At 41.3% G+C, this 26,217-nt stretch overlaps 1 protein-coding gene across 1 annotated transcript in view; it reads left to right on the top strand.

Moving 5' to 3' along the window:
• Positions 1–22,500: 22,500 nt before the first annotated feature.
• Hacd4 (3-hydroxyacyl-CoA dehydratase 4) overlaps positions 22,501–26,217 on the top strand; it is a 37,177-nt gene continuing 33,460 nt past the window's right edge. The window contains exons 1-2 of the mRNA XM_004658411.2: positions 22,501–22,593; positions 23,735–23,838. Coding sequence (XP_004658468.1) covers positions 22,556–22,593; positions 23,735–23,838 — 142 coding nt within the window. The 5' untranslated portion in view covers positions 22,501–22,555. The remainder of the gene's footprint in view (positions 22,594–23,734; positions 23,839–26,217) is intronic.

The raw sequence follows: 26,217 nt of genomic DNA, 5'->3' as shown, positions 1-26,217 counted from the left end.
TCTACCTGAGCCCACAAGGCAGCAAAGAGGGACCCAACTGGGCACACAGCATAGCTGAAACCAAAGCCATCCCAAAAGATAACTGGGATTACACCAGGTCAGTACCTGCCAAATAAGCCTGGTATATAGGCTTGCATCAGAAGTGCTCATTGCACCTTCCATGTCAGGGTAAATTATATGTTAAATCTGATAGATGGTTGGAATTGCCATTCTTAAATAAGCTATATTTTGGGCTTGTTATTTGTTGCTTCCTGACTGTCTCCCCGTCTGTCATTCATTGGGGAAGGGTCTCACTCGGTCACAAGCTGACCTTGGAATCCTCTACAGACTAGAAATCTCAGCCTCCCAGTTGACAGGATTAAGGGTGTGGGGCAACACACATCCTAAGGGGCTGAGACTTTGTTAGAGGATCTGTTTGTCATAATACTTACTCTTGCATAAATACTCTGTGCTGTTGTTCATTCAATGTGTATATTGTTCAGTTAAATTTTAGAATTTGCCTGTATTTTGTTCCACCCAGCCAATTAGAATACTCTCATAGCAGGCAATCCCAACACCTAGGGTCACTGTTGTGGTTACTGTGAGAGTCTTAAGAGTCACACTTAGCACCTTAAGCTCCTACCCTGAAGATGTATAACATCAGATTGATTGATTGATACATATAATAATACTGCAGATAATGAGAAAACCCAAGCAATAAATTAATCAAAGATGCAAAAATCTCTACATTATGGTACAAGAAACACAAAAAATCAAGACAATATAAATCCACTAAATAGTATAAATCCATCAGAAATGACCTCTAATGAGACTGATTTAGAGGAAATATGAAAAAAATTCAAAAGAATGATTATAAATATGTTCAAAGAAATCAAAGAGGAAATCAAAGGAATCAAAGAAGACACAGGAAACTAATTGAATGAAATAAAGATGTCAGTACAAAACATGAATAAGGAAATAGAAATAATAAAGAAAAATCAGTCAGAATTACTAGCAATGAAAAACAGTCAGTCAAATAAAAAAACACTCTGTAGAAAATCTCACCAGTAGAATGATTGAAGGAAAGAACAGAACATCTAAACTAGAAGACCAGGTGGCAGATCTAATATAGCCCAACAAAGATAAAGACAAACTAATAGGAAGGTATGAATGGGAATTTCAAGATATTCAGGACACTATGAAAAGATCAAACATAAGAATTCAGGGTGTAGTAGATGGAGAAGAATTTCAGCTAAACTAGGTGTTCTCAACAAAAATCACAGAAGTAAACTTCCCCAAATTGGGAAAGAGATACCAATGCAGATACAGGAATCCTTTAGAACACCAAACAGACAAAACCCGGAAAGAGCCTCTCCTCACCATATTATATTTAAACCACCAAACACACACACCAAAGAAAAAATATTGAAAGCAGTTAGAGAGAAAAATCAGGTCACATACAAAGGCAAGCCCATCAGGATCACAGAATATTACTCAACAAAAGCTTTAAAAGTCAGAAGGGGGGCTGGAGAGATGGCTTAGTGGTTAAGCACTTGCCTGTGAAGCCTAAGGACCCCGGTTCGAGGCTCGGTTCCCCAGGTCCCACGTTAGCCAGATGCACAAGGGGGTGCACGTGTCTGGAGTTCGTTTGCAGTGGCTAGAAGCCCTGGCTTGCCCATTCTCTCTCTCTCCCTCTATTTGTCTTTCTCTCTGTGTCTGTCACTCTCAAATAAATAAATAAAAAATGAACAAAAAAAATTAAAAAAAAAAAAGTCAGAAGGGCTTAGAATGATGTATTCCAAGTTCTGAAAGATAACAACTGTCAACCAAGGTTACTTTATCCTGCAAAGCTATCCATTCAAGTAGATGGAGAAATAAGGACATTCCACAACAAAAGCATGCAAAAGGAATATTTAAAGATAAAACCAGCTCTGCAGAAAATACTTGAAAGGATCCTCCATTGTTGGGCCTTGAGAGGCCCGAGCGTGAGGCCTAGAGGAACTTTCTGAGCCTAGCTAAAGTTTGGTGATCTGCCTCTGGCCAGCTAGGACTCAGCAAGACACCTAATGGCTTCTTGCCTGCTACTTCTGTCCAGGAGTTGGAATTATCATTTCAATAGTTATAGTTTACTATTGGCCCTAACTTTTCCCCCCATCCTAGAATCCCCGCCTTCATTCCCAACATTATATAGGCAACCAACCGCCTATAACAATAAAGCGAGTTCCTGCTTCAACAAGACTCCCGACTCAGTGTGGTTTTTCTCCGGTGACTAAGTGAGGTTCTGAGTCTTCTGACATTCATCCCTTCTTCCTCAACCCCTTGGGAGGAACCAGTGGGCCTGGTCCCTCCTCAGCACTACCTACCTGCCAGGGAGGAGCCCGGCACTCCATGTTGAAGAAAAAGAAAAGTACACACATAAGAAACCTGGAAAAAACAAACCATACTCAAATACTAGTTAATACAAGAGAGCAAAGGTAAAACTGGAAGAACTACAAAATAAAACAAAATGGCAAAAATAAATACACATCTTTCAATAATAACAATATCAATGGATTCAGTGCCCCAACCAAAAGACATAGGTTTGAAGACTGGGTTAAAAAGCAGGATCCAGCTGGGTATGGTGGCGCATGCTTTTAATCCCAGCACTCGGGAGGCAGAGGTAGGAGGATTGCTGTGAGTTCGAGGCCACCCTGAGACTACAGAGTGAATTCCAGGTCAGCCTGGGCTAGAGTGAGACCCTATCTCAGAAAACCATTTTTAAAAAGTAGGATCCTTCAATTTGTTGCCTCTAAGAAACTCACTTTCAGAGACTTCTGGTTAAGATGGCGGCATAGGTACCATGCCAAAGCAGCCTAGGGGGGAAAAAGACCAAAAATACTCAGCAAAATACACACTTTTATTAAAAAGTGAGGTGTATAGGAAATTGAAACAGCAGTGGAGAAGTAGAAGAGAGCCAGAGCATCCAGAGCCTGCACAGGCCGGCAAAAGCAGCCCCAGCAGCTCCGCCAACTGTGGCAGCAGCGCACCAGAAAGCCGCCTGGCTCAGCTCCAGCCGCAGGAAAAGCCAGGTGCGGGGAGCTTCCCCTCACACCGCACTCTCTGCAACTCGAGAAACATGAAGGGAGAGCGGCAGTGAGCAACAGAGGAGCAGACCACTAGGGAGAAGAACACGTGGAACAGCAAGAGAACTAGAGCAGCTGCGGCTCCCTCCCCTCCCCCACCGCCTGAGCCCAGCTCCAGCAAACAGAGCAGCGGTCCCGGGACCGGCCACGCCAACTTGAGCTGACAGCGGGACCCAAGCAGGAGCAGGGTCTGGCAGCAACATCAGTGCCTCTGGCACCGGTAACAGCAGCCCAAGCAACAGCAGAGCCAGCAGCAGCAGCTTCAGTGGCAGCAGCAGTAGCACTCACTCCTAGGCATATATCTGAAGGACTCATCTCATTTCCTTAGAAGTACATGCTCAACCATGTTTATTGCTGCTCAATTTATAATAGCTGGGAAATGGAACCAGCCTAGATGTCCCTCAACTGATGAGTGGATAATGAAGATGTGGCACATTTATACAATGGAGTTCTACTCAGTGGTAAAGAAAAATGAAGTTATGAAATTTGCAGAAAAATGGATGGATCTGGAAAGGATTATACTAAGTGAGGTAACCCAGGCCCAGAAAGACAAGTGCCGCATGTTCTCCCTCATATGGGGATCCTAGCTACAGATGACTGGGCTTCTGTGTGAGAATGAAAATACTTAGTAGCAGAGGCCAGTAAGTTGAAAAGGAGACATAAAGGGTGGAGAAAGGAAGGGAGGAGGATACTTAATAGGTTGATTGATATTGTGTATATGTAAGTACAATGATTGAGATGGGGAGGTAATATGGTGGAGAACGGAATTTCAAAGGGGAAAGTGGGGTGGGGAGGGAATTACCATGGGATTTTTTTTTTATAATCATGGAAAATGCTGATAAAAATTAAAAAAGGGCTGGAGAGATGGCTTAGCGGTTAAGCGCTTGCCTGTGAAGCCTAAGGACCCCGGTTTGAGGCTCGGTTCCCCAGGTCCCACGTTAGCCAGACGCACAAGGGGGCGCACGCGTCTGGAGTTCGTTTGCAGAGGCTGGAAGCCCTGGCGCGCCCATTCTCTCTCTCTCCCTCTATCTGTCTTTCTCTCTGTGTCTGTCACTCTCAAATAAATAAATAAATAAATTTAAAAAAAAAAAAATAAACTCACTTTCTACAAAGATGGACCCTCTCTTAGGGTAATAGTTTAGAAAATGGTGTTTCAAGCAAATGGGCCTAGAAAATAAGCAGTGGGTGCTATCCTAATATCTGACAGGGTAGACTTTAGGCAAGTATTAGTTAGGAAAGATAAGTATAGACAGTTTATATTGACACTCCAACAGGTGGACTTTACAATAAATTATAAATAAATAGAAGTTAATACAGTGTTAACTTTAAACCTCTTACCAAAAATACATTTAAAGCCAATTCAAGAAACACTTTATTATTTGGCCCTTCAACTTCTTTAGCTATAATAAAACATAACAAATCACAATATACTTATTTTTTTAGTATACTCATTTAATAAGCAAGCTACCTGTTTATTTTAAGACTGACAATTATCATTTTACCTGGGTACTGCTCAGAATAAAATGAGCTTGTCAATTCCTGTTGTTAGCAGTAAAAATATGTTAGCACTACAAGTTACGTAGTTTAATGAATAGCTTATTGAATTTCTGCTGTAAGTGTGCCAGGCAGTATTCTAATGTGTGCATCTGCACACACACACACACACACACACACACACACACATACACACATACACAGTAATGGTTGATTTTGGTGCCAACTTTATTGACAAGATATCCAGTTGGCTGGTAAATTCTTTATTCTTAATGCTTTGGTAGGCACTGAGCCCAGTCTCCTGCTGAAAGGTAGATATAGGTGGTGCAGGCATGTACAGCCTTGCATGTAGGGGAGAACAGCTATGAATGTGGTCCAACACAAAAGTGTAAACTTACTTAAAACATTGTGAAATATTTTTCTTTTGCAGTTTTTTTTTTTTTTTTGTAACCTGATTCCATGGTTCTCAGAATATACTTTGTGGATGATGATGTATGACATTTTAAAAGGTTGGTCACATCTACAGGGTTTGGGCTGCCTCAGGTGTTTCGGTGGTGGTCTTTTGGAAAGAGAATGCTGTGTAAATTGGTAAAGTGAGGAAGATCTGTCCTGTCCTTGGTGTGAGTGGACACCATCCAATCATCTAGGGAACCAGATAGACCAAAAGGGTAGAGTCATACAAATCATCACTCCCATCCCACAGCTAGGATGCCTTTCTTCTGCTGCCAAAGCTCCAGGTTGTCTGGTCTTTAGCCTCCATGACTTCTGTCAGCAATGTGCCTATTCTAACCCCACCCCTGACCCTGGCATTTGGCCTCAGACTGAGTTTCACTTGGAGTTTTGTTTGTTTGTCTTTGATTCCAAGTTTTCAGCTTTTAAATGAGCACACAATTGTGTTCCTGATTCTCAAGTTTGAGACAGCCTATCATGGGATCTCAGTTTGCACAATCAGGTGGGCCAATTTCCCTAATAAATTTCTCCTCTTAGATCTCTGTGTAGTCCTGAATGACTTAGTGATCAGACATTTTCTGAAAAATACAACCTTAAGTTATCTCATCCTATTGTGACCATCATAGAATGTATTGACACAAATCAAAATGACCACAGCATCACTCAGTGATATCATCTTATGGGGATACCATCATGACTCTGACCTACCATGATCAGAACATTACTATGCAGCACTTAATTGAATATTCTGCTTGCCTGTCTCTCTGAAGAGAGCACAAACCAAAGCACACAGCAAGTAATATAACTTCTTCCCAACTATAATAGTACAATTGGAACTAAAACTTCACAGGAAAAGACACTAGGGTCTAAGGGATGAGTTTCATGGTTTTTAAAAATATTTTATTTATTTATTTATTGGAGAGAATGAGGGAGAGAGAGAGAGCGAATGGGCTGACCAGGGCCTCCAGAAGCTGCAAACAAACTCCAGACATATGCATCACCTTGTACAGCTGGCTTATGTGGGTTCTGAAGACTTGAACCTTGTCCTTTGGCTTTGGAGGCAAGTGCCCTAACTGCTAAACCATTTTTCCAGTCCCTCATGTTGTTTTTTTTAAAAACTGCCCTCCATAGTTTTGACAATGAGTCATTAGGCTTAAATATTATTTGAAAGTCTTTTCAAAAAGTTCATCATATATCACTATTACTTTGTTTAACATATACTCTGACATTTGTGAGGATTGCATTAAAAAACAATATTATGCACATTTCCTGACATACACATAAAAAGCAGGTCCATTCAGTACACCTAAACTTTGGAGAGCTAACATTACACAGCCCTGAACTCCAGCCTCCAAGCACGGGTGTACAACTCAAGTTGTACCTTGGTGAAATCAGCTAGTTATGAAGGTATCTTTCAAATTGTCAAAGCCCAAAACATTAAATTCCTGTCCGCCAAAGATCTTTAACATGTTATGCTTTGGAGAATACTAACACTTTTCTTATCAGATTACTTCTGATGCTCAAGAATTTGTTTTTCTGAGGTAAGGTTTCACTCCAGCCTAGGCTGACCTGGAACTCATAGCAATCCTCCTACGTTGGCCTCCCACCAAGAAAAATTTTTGAACACATTTGTTCTCTGAAAAAGCAAGAATCATGTTATAGCAGAGGCAGAAAGGATGCATCCATCTCTGGTGTCTCCTTGAATATCCTTCCCACAATCCTGCTCAAGACAGTGACCTGTCTCCAGAACAGTTATGTCCCACAGCCTTCCTCTTGGTCTTTAGCTGTGCTTAGTCTTCCAAACCTAAGGGGAAAACTTCCCTTTGAAGCAATGTTCTCAATGCTGGGACAAGACACTCAACCAGAAGCATCATATGGAAGGAAAAGGTTTATGTTGGCATATACAATCTCAGGTGCAGGATCATCATGGCAGGGAAACCATGGCAAAAGCAAACAGCCAGGCATTGCATCTTGTCACATCAGTTGGAATGAAGCAGCAAGAATGAACTAGCTAGTCCTAGGAGGCAGGGGGGCTAGATTATAAAATCCCAAGTCCTGCCCCCAGTGTCACACATTCTCCAGCAAGGCTTCATCGCCAAAATGCTCTACTGTCTGGGGATTAAATATGAGGCTTAATCACAAATACAAGAGGCCATGGGGAACATCTTGCATTCAAACCACCAAAATATCTGTGATTTTCTTGGAAATAAGATTCTTAGCATCTCCAATGGGTCATTATGGGATTACTTAACAGCATTCTCAATGACAGTCATTTAAGATATCATTAAATGAAGGCTGGAGAGATAGCTTAGCAGTTAAGGCCCTTGCCTGTGAAGCCAAAGGACCCAGGTTCAATTTCCCAGGACCCATGTAAGCCAGATGCAAAAGAGGCACATGCGTCTGAAGTTCGTTTGCAGTGGCTATGGGCTCTATGAGCCCATTCTCTCTCTGTGTGTCTCTCTTCTCTCTATCTCTCTCACTCTCTGCTTGCAAATAAATAAATAAAAATTAAAATTTATTTTAGAAAAGAAATCATTAAATGCCATGGCATGGGTAGCTGCTCACTAGGCACTATTCTTAGTTTGGGGAATGCAGCGAAGATTCTTGTGTTTAGAAGCCTGAAATTGAGACAAAGAGGTAGATAAACAATCATGGTATAGGCTATGCTAATGTAAAGCTTGAAATAAAAATGAAGAGGATCTGGGCTGGAGAGATGGCTTAGTGGTTAAGCGCTTGCCTGTGAAGCCTAAGGACCCTGGTTCGAGGCTTGATTCCTCAGGACCCACGTTAGCCAGATGCACAAGTTCATTTGCAGTGGCTGGAGGCCCTGGTGCACCCATTCTCTCTTTCTTTCTATCTGCCTTTCTATCTCTCTGTCACTCTCAAATAAATAAATAACAATTTTTTTTTAAACGACAAGGATCCAAGATGGAAAAGGAGATAAAACCGAGGCAGCAGTGGGCTTCAGCAGATGTAGAGAAGCAGGAAGTGATTAACATCTGGTAGGAAAGGCAGGAGGGCAAGTCTAAAAAGCATGTCCAGCTCAAGTGCAAGCAGAAGGGAAAAGACCAGGAATCAGCTGCGGCAAGACTCAGTCAAGGAAGAGGGCCGGTTAGCTGCATCTTCACATAACTTGAGGGTGATAGATTCAATTGCCTTAATATGAAGATTTTCTCCTCTGGCTGACAGCCACCATGGCAAATGTAACAGAGATGGATGGCTATCCGAACAGCTTTGGGGAAAGCATATCCTTGGAAAATGATCTGGAATTTTAGATTAATGTGACAACTAGCCAAAAATTCTGTTTAGTAAATACCTTCTATAATTATGCAATAATTTTGAAGTTCAGCACATGAAAAAAAAATATATGTGTGGGTACTGTTCACTATTTGAATCAGCCTGTGTACTGTTTGCTAGCAGTGCTAACTCTTTTTTTTCACCATTTTTAATAACATTTTCCATAATTATAAAAAATATCCCATGGTAATATCTCCCGCCCTGCACTTTCCCCTTTGAAATTCCATTCTCCATCATATTACCTCCCCATCTCAATCATTGTACTTACATATATACAATACCAACATATTAAGAACCTTCCTCCCTTCCTTTCTCTTCCCTTTATGTCTCCTTGTTAACTTACTGGCCTCTGCTACTAAGTATTTTCATTCTCACGCAGAAGCCCAATCATCTGTAGCTAGGATCCACATATGAGAGAGAACATGTGGCGCTTGTCTTTCTGGGCCTGGGTTACCTCACTTAGTATAATCCTTTCCAGATCCATCCATTTTTCTGCAAATTTCATAGCTTCATTTTTCTTTACCGCTAGGTAGAACTCCATTGTACAAATGTGCCACATCTTCATTATCCACTCATCAGTTGAGGGACATTTAGATGGTTCCATTTCCCAGCTATTATAAATTGAGCAGCAATAAACATGGTTGAGCATGTACTTCTAAGGAAATGAGATGAGTCCTTCGGATATATGCCTAGGAGTGCTATAGCTGGCTCATATAGAAGATCAATCTTTAGTTGTTTTTGGAACCTCCACACTGATTTCCACAATGGTTGGACCAGATTGCATTCCCACCAGCAGTGTAGATAGGTTCCTCTTTTTCCACATCCCCGCCAACATTTATGATCATTTGTTCTCATGATGGTGGCCAATCTGACAGGAGTGAGATGGAATCTCAATGTAATTTTAATCTGCATTTCCCTGATGACTAGTGACGTAGAACATTTTTTTAGATGCTTATATGCCATTCACATTTCTTCCTTTGAGAATGCTCTATTTAGCTCAATAGCCCCCTTTTTTTTTTTAAAGATTTTTATTGATTTATTTGAGAGTGACAGAGAGAGAAAGAGGCAGATAGAGAGCTAGAGAGAGAATGAGTGCACCAGGGCTTCTAGCCACTGCAAACGAACTCCAGACACATGCGCCCCCTTGTGCATCTTCAATAGCCCATTTTTTGATTGGCTTGTTTGATGCCTTATTATTTAACTTTTTGAGTTCTTTGTATATCCTAGATATTAATCTTCTATCAGATATATAGCTGGCAAAGTTTTTTTCCCATTCTGTAGGTTGCCTCTTTGCTTTTTTCACTGTATCCTTTGCAGTGCAAAATCTTTGTAATTTCATGAGGTCCCAGTGATTAATCTGTGGTTTTATTGCCTGAGCAATTGGGGTTGTATTCAGAAAGTCTTTGCCAATACCAATATGTTGAAGGGTTTCCCCTACTTTTTCCTCTAGCAGTTTCAGAGTTTCAGGTCTGATGTTAAGTCTTTAATCCCTTTGGACTTAATTCTTGTGCATGGAGAGAGAGAAGAATCTATTTTCACCCTTCTGCAGATATATATCCAGTTTCCCCAACACCATTTGCTGAAGAGGCTGTCTTTTCTCCAATGAGTATTTTTGGCACTTTTATCGAATATCAGGTGGCTATAGCTACCTGGACTTACATCTGGGTCCTCTATTCTGTTCCACTGATCTACATGTCTGTTTTTGTGCCAGTACCATGCTGTTTTTGTTACTATGGCTCTGTACTATAGGTTAAAATCAGGTATGGTGATACCACCAGCCTTACTTTTGTTGCTTCTATATTGCTCAATTGTTTTTTTGTTTTTGTTTTTCTTTTTCGAGGTAGGGTCTCACTCTCGCCCAGGCTGACCTGGAATTCACTATGGAGTGTCAGGGTGGCCTTGAACTCACGGCAGTCCTTCTACCTCTGCCTCCTGAGTGCTGGGATTAAAGGCGTATGCCACCACGCCCTGCTTCTCAATTGTTTTTTATGTTACATTTCATTTTTAATGTAATATATATTTGACAATATATGCAGTATGTATATTTGCTAATATATATGCAACACATACTGCATTTTGAGCAGATACAAAACCTACACACCCCACTATCCCTTCAGTCCCCTCTTCCTTTTCCCAGCACTTATTGGTGGCTAGAGAATGACTTCCCCCTTGCCCAGGAACTGAGGACTGCTCACTGTGGAACACAGTGTAGTTGTGCCATGACTTTCCTGTCATTATGGACTGGACCTTTCAAGTATAGCAAAGTGAACATTTCCTTCCCCAAGTTGCTCTGTCATGTCTTCTTTTTTCTTTTTGGAGCAACAAGAAAACTGGCTAAGACCAGTGCTCTGAACATACCCTGGAGATGGGGTACTCTTTGATAAATGATGGGAAAATTGCAGATGGGTACGAAGGCATTGTTAAAAAATAACATAGGGGATTGGGGATATGGCTTAGCAGTTCTGGCCTTTGCCTGCAAAGCCTAAGGACCTGGGTTTGATTCCCCAGGACCCATGTAATCCAGATGTGCAAGGGGGCACATGTGTCTGAAGTCCGTATGTAGTGGTTAGAGGCCCTGGCATTCCCATTCTCTCTTTCTCTGTGTCTTTTTCTGTTTCATAAATAAATAAATAAAATATTTTAAAAATAACATGTACAATATATAGATTTCTTGTTTTGCAGAAGGCTGACAAAATCAAGGGCAACACAGATATATCAAGACAAGAAAAGAAAGCTAGCTCCACATCATTAGATGAGCCACCCCTTGTACATGAGCCAGGGCCCAGGTAAAGCCACACAGGAATTGGGGAGATGACCAAGAGTGCTGCTTCCCCAGTGAGCCTGACAACCTCCGCCACAGTGATGGAGACAGACACTGAGGTTACTCGAAATTCACAAAAGCAGAAATCCAGAAGCTGCTGAGAGCTCAACATTAAAGTAGACTTAAAACACACCCACCAAGGCTCAGGGAAATTTGCAGAAGAGGAGGTAGAAAGGTTGTAAGAGCCACAGGGTGGGAGCAAATATCCAGAGGCACCTCCCCCCAATGACTGACTGAGTACTGCTCCCTCAATTCAGAACCCATAACCTCATGTTGAGTACCAGCATCCCACTGAGGAGGGCCCTCAGTGGAATAGGGACAGGGAGGAGGGAAATGAGAGTACTAACACATGATGTGTCCATACAAAGATTTTACTTAATAAAAACAACAATTTCCGGGCATGGTGGCACACGCCCTTAACCCAACAATAGGGAGGCAGAAGAAGGATTGTTGTGAGTTCGTGGCCACCCTGAGACTACATAGTGAATTCCAGGTCAGCCTGAGCTAGAGTGAGACTGCACTTCAAAAAAGCAAAACAAAACCAACAAACAAGAAAACCCAAAAAACAAAACAACAGCAAAAATACCCCAAGCGCCAGGGCCTCCGGCCACTGCAAACGAACTCCAGATGCATGCGCCCCCTTGTGCATCTGGCTAACGTGGGTCCTGGGGAATTGAGCCTTGAACCAGGGTCCTTAGGCTTCTCAGGCAAGCACTTAACCGCTAAGCCATCTCTCCAGCCCTCTCTCATGAATTAATTTCAGTTGATTATTTCCTAGCTTCTGTTTGCTGCCTACTCTATAATGTCTTATCTGTCACCACAGAGTAATTGTGTCTGTTCTAGATGTATGAATAGCAGTATTTATATGTACTCGTATATGTGGCCTTCATTTATAATGATTTTGTGATCCATTTAACTTTTGGTTTATATCAATGGTCCATTCAATTATTTGTTGAATACTTTTTTCAAAAAAATATTTTTATTTATTTATTTGAGAGAGAGATGTACAGAAATAGGCAGGTAGAGAAAAAGAGAGAATGGGCGCACCAAGACCTCCAGCCACTGCAAACAAACTCCAGATGCATGTGCCTCCTTGTGCATCTGTCTTATGTGGGTCCTGGGGAGTAGAACTTGGATCCTTTGGCTTTAAAGGCAAGTTCCTTAACCACTAAGCCATCTCTCCAGCCCTGTTGAATGGTTTTTTATTAGTTATTTTTAATGTGTATGTATGTGTGTATGGGCACATGTGTTCCACAATACATACATGGAGATCAGAGGACAACCTCGAGGTGTCTGTTCTCTTCCTGCTTCTTTGAGGCAGGCTCTCTTGTCACTGCAAGCGAACACCAGTCTAACTGGCCCATGAGCTTCATATTTTCCTAGCTCTCCCTTCCATTGCCATAGGCGTGCTGGGATCACAGACATATGCACACTTTGTGTCTGGCTTTTAATTGGGTACTGGGAAGAACCAAACTTATATCTAACAGCCTTTCCAGGGAGGTAACATTAACCACTGAGCAAAACTCCCCAGCCTCCATTGTTGAATACTTTTTTTCTTTTTTAAAATAATTATTTATTTACAAGTAGAGAAAGAGAGGATGAATGGATGAATGAATGAATATGGGCACATCAGGACGCGAGCCACTACAAATGAACTCCAGATGCATGTGCACTTTATGCATTTGGCTTTAGTTGGATACTGGGGAATTGAACGCAGTTCATTTGGCTCTGTAAGCAAGTGCCTTAACCGCTGAGCTATCTCTCCAGCCCTGGAATGTTTTTACACTTTATGATTATAATACAACTTATTTATCTGTTCTCTAAATAGACATTTGGGTTATTTCCCACTTGGGAATATTACAAAGAAAGCTTTTACTAACAATCCTGCATACTTCGTGTGTGTGTGTGTGTGTGTGTGTGTGTGTGTGTGTGTGGCTTACATGTAGATGTGTGTCTTCTTTTTTTAAAAAAGTCATTTATTTATTCATTTACTTTGTGTGTGTGTACAAGCATAGACATCAGGGGACAAATTTTGGTTTGATTCTAGCCTTCTACCTCCTTTGAGACTTGGTTTCTCATTCATTGCTCTATTCTCAAGCTTCTGGGAAATTTTCCAGTCTGTGTCACATCTCACAGTAAGCGCACTGGGATTACAGAAGCCAGCTACAGTGTCTATCTTCTATATGAGGTCTAAGCTCTGAATTCAGGTACTAAGAGTTGTACAGCAAGTGTTTTATATACTGAGTCATCTCTCTAAGCCCTAGATGTGTTTCCTATTAAAATAAATACTTAAAAGTAGATCTATTAAGTCATGATAAATACATATATGTGTGTGTGTGTGTGTGTGTGTGTGTGTAGTTTTCTCAAGCAATTGTATCATGTTATAAACCAACTAGTAAAGAGTGAAAATTTTATGTTCTTGTTAATATTTGTCAATGTTTTTAAACTTTATTTTTATTTATTTATTCGAGAGAGAGAGAGAGAGGGAGAGAGGCAGAGAGAGGGAGAGAGAGAATGGGTTGCCAGGGCCTCCAGCTGCTGCAAACAAACTCCAGATGCATGCGCCCCCTTGTGCATCTGGTTTATATGAATCTTGGGGAATAAAACTGAGGTCCTTTGCCTTTGCAAGCAAGTGCCTTAACCGCCTAAGCCATCTCTCCAGCCCTAGTGTTTTTAATTTTAGACATTTTACTGTATAATGTTATATCATTGTGGTTTTAATTTACATTTTCTTAATGACTAAGGATGTTAAGCACTATTTCCTGTGCTTTATTAACCACTATTACATCTTCCTTTGTGAAGTGTTTATTCAAGTGTCTTCTTCATTTTTATAGCATTGTATGTCTTTTTACTATTAAATTGTAAGAATTTATGAGTAGATCAAAGCTTTTGTCAAACATAAATTTTGTCATATTTTCTTAGAACCCATGACTATTTTCTTAAAGCTTCCTTTTAATGAACAACAGGTTTTACCTTTGATGAAATCCAGTTGTGATTTTTCTTTATTTGAAATTTCTGTGTCATTTCTAAGAAATATTTTGCTCTTCTAATAGAGTGAACATATTTGCACATATTTTATTTTAGAGAAGTTATTTGTACATGAACTTTGCATTCTGTGAGCTGGATAAATTCACCAATTAGTCCTAATACTTGTTTTTGGTTAAAATCCTTAGAATGAACTTATCCTATCTACGAATGAGTTAGTTTTCCTTCTTTCTTTTTATTCCTTGTTTTAGATTATTATCCTTGCTAGGACCAAGGCAATGTGGTGAAAATATGTGTTCAATAGAATTATTTTCTCTCTTTCCTTAGGGAGAAAATAATTTAGTCTTTCTTTAGGAAGTGTGAACAGCAAGTGTTTTGTAGCTGGAGATTTTCTTTTTTTCTTTCTTTCTCTCTCTCTCTCTCTTTTTTTTTTTTTTTTGTTTTTTGAGGTAGGGTTTCACTGTACCCCAGGTTGACCTGGAATAATTGACTCCGTAGTCTCAGGGTGACCTCGAACTCATGGTGATCCTCCTGTGTCTGCTTCCTGAGTGCTGGGATTAAAGGCATGTGCCACTGCGCCTGGCTGAGATTTTCTTTTAGTGTTAGCTTGCTGGTACAATAGTGGCACATAGGTTGTGGGGTAATCAACTGATCTCTGATTAGATATGAGGCTTATTCAGTGTGAGGGAAATCTTTCCTGGTACTGAGAAGCAAGTCAAAAACCCTATGGGGAAATCTACACTGATCTTTGGATAAATGAAAACATTATGCCTATAAAAAAGGCCTTCTAAATGTATGTTTACACCCTCTGATTAATGCTGTTCTCACGTTTGATTAGAACAGTTTCTTTTCATAAATGATAGCAAGTACTGGGAGACCAAAGACTCATCAAGGTGATGAGATGAAGAGAAATCCCAGTACTTAGCACTGAGTGAGTCATCTCTACCATACCTGCCAGGGCTCAGGGAACTTTGCCGAGGGAGTGGAAGAATGGATACCAGTGCTGCTCTCACTGTTAGCCAGAGAAGCTTCTCTATGGAATTGGAAGTAGTCACTGAGGGCAATCAAAACTCATCAAAGCTGAAAATAAGAGGCTGTCGAGAGCTCAATGCTAAACATGGTATCTATCATGCCCTGTAAAGCTCAGGGAACACTGCAGAAGAGGGAGTAGAAAGAAGGTACGGGCCACAGGGTGGGAAGGAGTGGTCTCGGGCATTGTCATCCTGATGTGAACTGATTGGTGCAGTCATGACTCCACAGTGATTACCAATACCTCCATAAGACCTGTGCTGTTCTGACCCCACCAACATTTTGACATAGAGGTTGAGGAGGACCAAAAGAATGAGACAAATCAGAGGAAGGACCTAGAAAGAAAATGGTCCTCTGTAGAATGGGGGCAGGAATGAGGGGATAAAAGAGGATAATGGAACAAGAATATGATCAAACTACATAGTATTCATATATTAAATTTTTCAAGTAAAATGAGAAAAATAATGAATCCAGGCTTCTGATGGGACATTCCTTTTCTTTCATAATTTCTTTGTCTCTGAACATAATAAAAAAGAAAATGCTTGGCTAGATGAAATTTTAGGCTGCTTGATAATGGAGACTATGTTTCCATTCTTTTTTGTTTTTGTTGTTTTGTTTTTGAGGCAAGCCCAATAGATTGGCCTGTTTTATTTTTTATGCAAGAATAGGACAGAGAGAGAATGAATATATGGGCATGCCAAGGCCTCTTGTTCCAGATGCATACGCCGTTTTGTGCATGTGGCTTTACATAGTGTGGCAGTTTGAATAGATGGTCCCAATATGTTCATTGTTTTATTAGTTTGTAGTTTGGATCTGCAGCCACCAGACTAGAGGAGGTATCAGTGGGCAGATCTTAAAGTGCAGTGGTGGATTTGAAATTCCAATCTAAAGATATGCAAAGTGAGGCTGGAAGCCCTGGCGCACCTATTCTCTCTCTCTCCCTCTATCTGTCTTTCTCTCTGTGTCTGTCGCTCTTAAATAAATAAATAAATAAATAAATAAGTAAATAAATAATTTAAAGATATGCAAAGTGCCTGAGTTTCTCATGGAGTTCCTGAAGTGTGATGTGGGGTTTGGCTTGCTGCTTTTGCTCTGTTTGGTCCTGGAAGAGCAGGCCAAGTTCTTTTTCCTTTATGGAACCTCCCCTGAATCTGTAATTTTCAATAAAAATTCCTTCCTCCATAACTGAGCCTGGTCTGGAAGTTTATCTCAGTGACCTGAAGCTGTCTGCTACACATGGGTACTGAGGAATTGAACTTGGGTCAGCAGGCTTTGCAAGCAAATGCCTTTAACTACTGAGCCAACTCCCAGCTCTCCCTCAGACTCTCTCTCTCTTTGTTTTTTGCTTTTTCAAGGTGGGGTTTCACTGTAGCCTACACTGACCTGGAATTCACTATGTATTCTCAGGGTGGCCTAGAACTCTCAGAGATCCTCCTACTTCTGCCTCCCCAGTGCTGGGATTAAAGGCGTGCGCCACCACGCCCGGCTCCCTCAGACTCTTGATCTTCTAGTGTCAGTCTCCTGAGTTCCGGAATTACAGGTATGTGCCACACCCAGCTTAATAAACTCTGAAATAGATTTACACTTGTCAATTCCTCGCCACATTTCCCTTCTTACCCTCCTTCTACTCTTTCCTTTTGGTCATTTCTTTTCCCAATATTTTCTAGTAAGGCACTGATCTGCCTTCCTTCATTATAAGTTAGTTTCCATTTCCCAGAGCTTAAAACAAGTGGACTCACACAGTATGCATGTTTTCTTTAGATTCCTAACTCAGCATAATTATTTTTAGTTTCATCCATGTTATTGCTTATATGAGCAATTCCTTTCCTTTTTTATTGCTGACTAATATTCCATGTATGGTTGTGCAACTATTTGTTTACCCGTTCACCTACTGATAGAAATTTGTGATTTGATTTTTTTCCTTTTTTAGGATATTATAAATAAGGTTTTATACCAAAGGTCCAGCTATAGCACATCTTTACCAATGCTTGAGAAGTCTCTTGGTTCTTTTTTTAAAAAAAAAATTCTTATTTATTTATTTGCAAGTAGAGAAAATGGGCATGCCAGGGCCTCCAGCTACTGAGTACTCCAGACAAATGTCCCACCTTGTGCATCTGGCTTTATGTGGGTATTAAACTGGAGTTGTTAAGCTTTGCAGGCAAGGGCCTTAACCACTGAACCATCTCCTCAGCCCAAGTCAGTCTTTTAATTTCAGCCATCCTCACAGGTGAATAGTGGTATCTCATTGTGGTTTATTTGCATTTTTTCTGGGTAATGATTTGGTCATCTTTTTAATTTTGGGGTACACGTGTGGTCAAGTACACACAATGGCATGCATGTGGAGGTCAGAGAAAAAGTTTGTGTAACTGTCCTAGCCTTTACCTTGTTTGAGGCAGTGTCTCTTGTCACCACCACATTTACCATGCTAGCTGGCCTGTGAGCTTCAGGGCAACCTGCCTCTGCTGCCTTCTCACAGCCCTAGGCATGCTGGGGTTACAGATGCCAGGCTCTTGGTGGGTGATGGGAATCCACTGTCAGGTACTCACACTCGTGTGGCAAATGCTGTATCTCCAAGCATCTCCCCAGCCCAGTTCTGATCATCCTTTGATGTTCTCCTTGTATACCTTTGGGGAAGCATGAATGAGATTTTTTGCCCAATTTTATTGGGTTATTTTCTTACTATAGACTTTAGAAAGCTCTTTACAAATTTGCATGCAACGCCTTTATTTATCATGTTTAATTAAGATCTTCTCCCAGTTTATAATAATATAATCTTATTCCTTTAAATGTCTTTTGAATATCACCAGTAGCTAAGCAATACTTTGATACCTAAGAAGTTATCTAAAAAGTAACTATGAAATATCCAAGAAATTTCTACAAAACTCCCAAGGCAAAAACATTTTTCTCCTGAGTTTTTTTTTTTTAGAAATCTTATACATTTTTAGATTTTACATTCAAAAACTGAGATCTCAAGGAAGTGAGAAGGAAAAAGTCATGAAAAAAAGATGGAGGGACATAAGGAGAAGTGGATGGGTTAAGTATCCCAATTCCAGAGATTTAGCCTTTAGGTTTATTTTTGCTGAAGAGTCTGTGGATATAGCATGCTTAGCAATTCTTTAGCCAGCTGTGGTGGCACATGCTTTTAATCCCAGCACTCTCTTGACAGAGGTAGGATGATTGCCGTGAGTTCAAGGTTACCCTGAGACTACATAGTCTACATACATGGACTATACTCAGCCTGGGCTAGAGTGAGATCCTACCTCAAAAAACCAAAAACAGTAAAATTCTCTTAGATTTTGATTTAAATAAGTCTACCATTAAACTATATTTCAAAGTTTTTACCCTCCCAACTGATGTTTCTTGAGATGAATAAAGTTTTAAACATTTGCTCAAGAAAAACAAATCTGAAATGTTCAAATAATTTTTACAAAATTCCTTCCAATGATCAGAATTATTAATTCAGTTATGTGAACTAAACTGGCCACTGATTACTTCTATCCAAGTAGGTAATTGAAAGTTCATGATCTGCATTTTGCAGGATAATCCACACAGAACGCTTCACCTTGGTTTAGATTCATGAGAGAAAAACTCTCATTCCTAGTTCCACCCATTCACTCACCTACTGGGCCAGCCGGGTTGCTACTTGCCATTTACCCACTTTCATCTGTACATTTCTTCACTAAATCTTCCCAACAGCTGTGTGCTTTTCACAAAAGAATCTGTGTTTACAAAGGGTTAAACTTGCCAGGTTCTTACTGTTAGTGCAAGATAGAGCCCTCTTGGAATCTATAATCTAGTTGAGGAGGTGATACCTCCAAACCTCTGTAATGATACTCTATGTGCCACTGTCGACATATGTTAACCCAGTATGGCTCGCACAGGAAAGCCTTTAAGGAAAAATAAAACCTCCACAGTAAGTGTTGGACTATGCGAAGGAAAGGAGGTAGAGGAGAATTGCAAAGGAGAAGGAAAAGTTTCATAGAGACACAGGCCAGAGACTGCCTGGCAGTGTCACAGAATAAATAGCTGGTTGCTGTGATGAATGGTGGGCTAGAGTAGTCGGAGATGCCAGTGGATGACAGATTTTGTAAAAAAAATGAGATGCAACTGTATCAGACAACAGAAGGCCAGAAAAGAATTTCTTTTTGGCATCCAGCTTGGTTAGACTTACACTTTAAGAATTGCTTGCTGTAGTCTTTAAATATTTGTTGTAGTCTGGATTGAAGGAGAGACTGCAGGCAGGGAAGCTAGACAAGGTTAGCTTGGTATTGGTTGCTGACAGAAACTGGGGAGGATGTGCTTTAGGTACCTGCCTTGACAAAGGAGGATTCTCACACCCAGCCAAATTAAACTCTACTAAACTTTCCTTGTAAGTAGTCCTTGGAAATTAAGATAGAATTTCCTGATGGTTTTGAATGGATGTCTTGTTGGTTGTTTGATTAACTTGTTCTTAATCTACAACTAAAAAGGAACTTTTGGTGCAACACAAAGATAAAAGCCCAGTGGTGACCTGGGAAGTGAGCCTGGTGAATGCTGGTGCACAGCGGATGGAGGAAGGGCAGCTGCCTCCTTCCCCAGAACTGGATAGTGAGGAATGAAAGTGAGAGGCTAGTGACCAGCAGATCTCAGAAGCATCGAATTGACAGGATGGATTGGATAGGGACACTTGATGATGATTCCCAAGTTTTAAACCCAAGTGTCCAGGAAAGGGTTGATCTACCTCCCTGTGGGAAATGAGGCAATGATCTTGGAAGAAAGGAATATGCTTACAATCTGAATTGGAAGTAATGATAGGGTTTTCATGAAGAAATGCCCATAATGTTTGGAGAACAGAGCTTGTATTCACAAAAGTAATGCTGATGAAAATCTAATTACAAGTTGTCTACAAGGTGATCAAGCCCTGTGTGGTGTGTATGCAGGAGAATATGGAGTCAAATAAAAAGACGTTGGAGTTTACAGTGCAGCAAGAAGTCCCATTGGGTGAGCATAGCATTGTTGCTTGATCTAACCTTTTCTGCTTGCCTATTTTATAGTTTAGAATAATTTCCTACTTTGATTACTTGTATGCTTTTCCTTTGGTCCTCCAATCTACCACATGAGTATTTCTCTTATACTTCAGATCTACCACGTGGGTGCTCTCACAAACTCTAGGCTTGCTGCCTGTGTAATTTCTTTCTTTCTTTCTTTCTTTTTTTTTTTTTTTTTTTTTTTTGGTTTTCTGAGGTAGGGTCTCACTCTAGCCCAGGCTGGCTGACCTGGAATTCACTGGAGTCTCAGGGTGGCCTTGAACTCATAGCAATCCTCCCACCTCTGCCTCCCAAGTGCTGGGATTAAAGGCGTGCACCACCATGCCTGGCTCTGTGTAATTTCTTTAAACGTGAGGTAACCATGAGTATAACCTTCTTCAGTTCTCTTTTCTCCTCTGAATTTCCTGGTCTCACTTTGATTATCTGCCCTCTCATTTTTCTTTGAACCTCATCATTTGCCCTCTTAACTTCCCTACACAGAAAAGTACATGGCCAATGCCATGCAGGTTCCTCTTAATGAGTTTGCCTACACAAGCTCCTAGCTTCTGCTTTCCACATGCCTGCAGCTCTATTCTAATTCCCCTTTAAAGGCCTCAGTTTCTCTTACTTTACAAGAGTTTGCAGCTTCACTGTAATCGCTCTTAAATATTTTTTTGTTTATTTATTTGAGAGCAACAGACAGAGAAAGAGGCAGATAGAGAGAATGGGCATGCCAGAGCCTCCAGCCACTGCAAACCAACTCCAGGCGTGTGCGCCCCTTGTGCATCTGGCTAACGTGGGTCCTGGGGAATTAAGCCTCGAACCAGGGTCCTTAGGCTTCACAGGCAAGCGCTTAACCACTAAGCCATCTCTCCAGCCCCTAATCTCTCTTTAAAAGCCTCAATTTCTCTTCAATCCCAGTCTCCCTTAAATAAATCACACAATTTGAGATTTCCTCCTAAATAAACCTAATAATTCAGAATTTATTCTTCTTAAGTCCATCTTTATTAAAGGCAGGACAGAACCCAAAAGTTGGGGTTCATAAATTCTGGGCACCCCTCCTGAACCCCAAATCCTGCATCAATGGAGAATGAAAGAATCATTTAATGGTGGGAGACAAAAGCCAGGGAGTTTTGTGAAAGTTAAATTAAAGGAGGAGCGGAAAGAATAATTGCTATATAGTAATTATGAACGTGTGTGTGTGTGTGTGTGTGTTTTCTTTTGAGACAGGGTTTTACTATGAGCCAAAGCTGTCGTTATACTTATGGCAATCCTCTTGCCTTATCCTTCGGAATACTGGGATTACAGGTTTAAATGCCCACACCCAGCTTGAAACCGTTCTTCAATGTGCCGAAGCTAGCGGAAAGGAGGGAATGAAGAAGCAGTAACAGGCTGTGTAAGGAACTTAAGAAGTGACAGGAGAAACCAGAGGAGAGGTTCACCCTGGCCAAGAGCAAGAGTGAGAGGACCCATGGAGAAATGCAGAGTGGAGAAGTCAACATAGTGAAACAGAGAAAGAGGCAGATAGAGAGAATGGGCGCGCCAGAGCCTCCAGCCACTGCAAACTATGGCTTAATGAGCAAAATGCCTGCTCTAGTGTCCCAACACTACTGGAATGACAGGCTGTGTAACCTGTGAGGACAACATCTTTTTAAATCCTCAACTTTCCTTTTGGTGAAATAGTGACCTTCTAAGTCCTGTTATGGGGTGACTTCCCACCTGGCCTTGCAAGTGCTCCTGAACGGTTTACCCGGTAGGTTAATTTAGCAGGAGATGGTTCAGCTACATAAGATGAGAGTTTGGAAGAGACCAGGAAAAGGTACAGGAGTGTTGGCGATGGAGAGGGAGATTAACTCAAAGTGAACAAATGGAGTTCCATCAGTAAGGACCTGGGGTTCTCAGAGGTGAGGGATGTGTTTGTTTCTGGAGGAAGCAAGTCCCAACCGCTTCCTTTGTGAATTCTGTCACAGATTAGGAGACTGAGATGAGTGGCGTCCATAACTCGGTCCTGCGGATCATGGGCTGATGCGGGTTGCACAGTGGAAAAGTTGCCCAAGTGCTTAAAATTAAAAGCGATCTCAACCGAAAGATCAAGTTTGGGAAGCCCCAGGTGTGGACGGATGCTGATCACTGGCACATCCTCGCTTACTCTAGGCGTCCAGGCCAGCTGATCGTCCTGTGGTGACTTGGGAAGTGGCTTTCATCTCTTGCCCATCGTCTGACCTCCGGCATGTTTTTTTTTTTTTTTTTCCTTTCTGCAAATTGCTGAGTGTGGAGAAGCCCCGCCCTTCCGCGCGCGCCCGGGGGCCGTCCCTCCAGCTCCGCTCCTGCAGCTTCCCGGACCGCGCTGGAGGCGCAGGAGTTGGCGGCCCATGGGGCCCTCGGCGCTGCCCGCCTGGCTGCAGCCCAGGTAGGGCGCGGGCCCACCCGGGCCGGGCCGAGGGAGGGAGGGGCGGAGGGCCGCGGGCCGGGATCCCCTGCAGCCGACCACCCCTGGCCCTCTTGACAGGTATTAGCCAATTTCATTTTCTCAACAGCTCTAAAAGGTGGCTTTGCCATTTACCCCGTGATGGAGATGAGGAAACAGAAGGACGGGCTGTAGGGTAATCTCTTTCCTTTGTGCGCGGCGGCCTGTGCTTTCTTCCCTGGACTTCGCCAGACGCAGCGTCTTTAAGAACACCTTGCAGGGACGCACCCATCACCCCTGGGATTCCGGGAAATTGAGCTAGCCATGTGGGGCAGGGCCTGGGGATAGGTCTGCACTAGCAAGCCAGACGATTCTGATGGGGGCTGGAGGACTTCACCTTCCAGCCCTTTAGTAGTTTGTGTCGCCTGTTGAGTGACCATACAAACATCAAACTTCACAGTATCTGCTTCCCAGCTTTTGTATCCATTTCCTCAGAGATTTCCCATCTCCAGACTAGGTGAAATCTTTATTTACACTGGCAAGACAACTTTAAACCATTCTTCTGATCCCCCAGGCAGCATTTCAAAAGCATTGGTCAATCTTCCCTTAGTCATCTCTCCCCACAACCCACAACACAATTTTACACCCAGCTTCACTTCCCCTTTTTTGGGCTTGAGCAACTAAACTACTCTCTCTGTGTGTCTGATGAAGAAAACTACCTTCCCTTGTAAAATATAATAAGAGGACATGGCAAAGTACTAACCCAACCACATAATGATTCACGTCAGGTGTCCAATTGCTGGTCTATATGGAATTGGACCACTTGGCTTTCATAACTGTGACTCAGTGCTCTCAAGTTCGGCACTTAGCAGGCTGAGTTATTGGAACACATATTGATCACACTGATTCATCCCTTTGCACCAAGGTCTACCCCTTCCACTTCAAATATTCAAAGCTATCATTGTAACAATTACAAATGTTGGGGCAGCGAGGTGAGAATTCTATCAAAGATGAAAATGTATTTTGAAACAGAGCTGTCTTGGGCTTTAAGCAGCTCGGTATACTCATGTTAGCAGAAAGCCCATGTAAGGGGACCCGTCCAATTATAACAGATGTACTCAATGACATTTTCCTGTATTTATAGGTACAGGAAGAATGCATATCTTTTCATCTATTACTTAATCCAGTTCTGTGGCCACTCATGGATATTTACAAATATGACGGTCAGATTCTTTTCATTTGGAAAAGGTAAAGCTCCTAACTAGTTTTTTTTATATATATATATTTAATTGTTTGTCCTTGTTTCAATCTAGTCTTGTGGCTAAGAATTCTAAACTTCTATAAGGCTCTCCTCATATCATTCTCTTCCTTAAAGTTTCTATTCAGTCTTGCTTATTTCAAAACCCAAAACTCTCTGGAGAAGGTGGAACAAGAGAAAGAGATTTATTTGGCTTTCCCCTGAGCAGGCAGTTTTCTCTGAAAATAAATACTAGCATTTGGGACAGTGCTATTCTTCCACTATTGCTTTTTGGTTCTGCACCAAATTTGCTCGTATTTGATGCATTTTGAGGACATCTGCAAATTCCATTCTTATATTTTGTGCAGAGTAATCAAGAATTAATCAAATTCTTCTAGTGCTTTTTATTCCTCAGGTTCAGAGTAGCTGAAGACTACCAGTAAGTGAGTGACAAGTGTTACTCTTGCCAGGACTCTGTTTCCTAAAGAAGTAATATGTACATGACACTGTGTAGATGACTAATTGCCTACATAGGTGGGGTTGGCATCGATGACTTAAGTCATACACTTCCTCTAGTTTCCTAAAAAGTAAAGATGTTGCTTTAAAATATGTATTTCAGATTTTTAAAAATGATTCATTAAATGACTCTCAAAGCAACATTCTCTTCATGTTACATCCCCACATGAGTAACTGTCATCACAGTTTACTACTGTTGGTTGACTCAACAATTTGAGAAAGTGCTGATTTAGCTAAGAACAAACACACAGAATCTATCTGAAAAAAAAGAAGCCATGCTGGTCTCATCAATCCAGACTTCTGTATAATAAGGAAATTGATCTACTGAGGCACCATAAACTGTTTTATGTTGCTTTTTCTCACTAAAAACCTATAGGGATATTCTTGCCATTGTTAATAGTTCTGACGAAACTCAAGGCTTGAAGTTTTACTATGAGCATTGAGAGTTTTTATGTAGAGGGAAACAGTAGGAATGGGAAGAGTTTCCTTGTGGTTTTAGGGAAAAGTAAGGTGAGGTGGTATGGGTGTATTTTAAGTCATTCACACTGTGGATTCCAAGCCAAGACCTAAGAAGGCTGCCTCATCTCTCCAGTAAAAAATAAGTTTTAGGCAGTGGTGTATTTATCTATTAATTATTATCCTCATTATAGAAGTTACTTATGATGGTAGAAAACTGATTCTCATGGAAAGAAAACTAAGTGGGGGTTCAGTTCAATTCCTCAATCATCTATGGACTTTAGTAAGCAGTTCAACTGCAATCTAAAACCTTGGAGTTGAAGGTACTTATTGCCTTCTTCACAAGAGTGCAATGGAAAATGATGTACAATGGCTGGACAGGCAGTGGAGGGAAGCATGGACTGCTGGTGTGCCGGAGACACGAATGAAATGGGCATGATGCTAATTGTGTCTACCGTATAGATCTGTCGAGAAAAGAAACCCTCATGTTTATGACCATACTCGTGGCTGGAAAGCATTAAAGACACAAAAATCACCCCTAGAAATTTCTAAACATGGCAGGATGTCTTTGTAAGTCTTAAAGCAACAAACTTGTGCTATTGGAGTGCCATCTGTTTCACTGCTATTTCATTTCCCTCTAAGGACCGTATCTCATTTGTGTCTTCTGCAATGGAAATTTAAGGACAGCAGAGCAGACGTTCAGGTTCAGTGCTTAACACAAACTCAAAGGTACTAGGCTAGTATGTGTGGCCGCCAAATGCGGGTCAACTTGGTAGTTGATATCCTGGCATCCTGAGTGACACCTCCATGAAACTTCTCAGAAATCATATTTTTTTCAAGCTGAGCACAGCAAGTTCATTGGCAGGCTCATCACCAACCTATTCGTTGGTGAAGATGTTTACATTCTGACTACTTTTATGTGGGAATACTTTTATAATCACATATACTGGGAATAAATACAACTTTGGCTGTGAAGACTTTGTAAATTTTTAACTTCGTTTTGGAGGAGGATCAGTTAAAGTGATTTTTAAGTACTGAAGTGCATTCTTAGGTTGTACTACATTCTTAATAATGTAGTAGCTCGGGCTGGAGAGATGGCTTAGCGGTTAAGCGCTTGCCTGTGAAGCCTAAGGACCCCAGTTCAAGGCTCGGTTCCCCAGGTCCCACATTAGCCAGATGCACAAGGGGGCGCACGTGTCTGGAGTTTGCAGAGGCTGGAAGCCCTGGCACGCCCATTCTTTCTCTCTCCCTCTACCTGTCTTTCTCTCTGTGTCTGTCGCTCTCAAATAAATAAATAAAAAATTAAAAAAAAATAATGTAGTAGCTGATTTAGGCAATTTTTTTCATGTGTAGAGTATAAAAAGGGAAATGTCAGTTTTATTTTACAATGCTGTCATGGTAGCTTTTACTTACCATAG

The sequence above is a fragment of the Jaculus jaculus genome, chromosome 1, assembly GCF_020740685.1.
Source record: "Jaculus jaculus isolate mJacJac1 chromosome 1, mJacJac1.mat.Y.cur, whole genome shotgun sequence".
Lineage (NCBI taxonomy): Eukaryota > Metazoa > Chordata > Mammalia > Rodentia > Dipodidae > Jaculus > Jaculus jaculus.
Note: the sequence above shows the minus strand (reverse complement) of the source record. Positions and strands in the feature narration are given on the sequence as shown.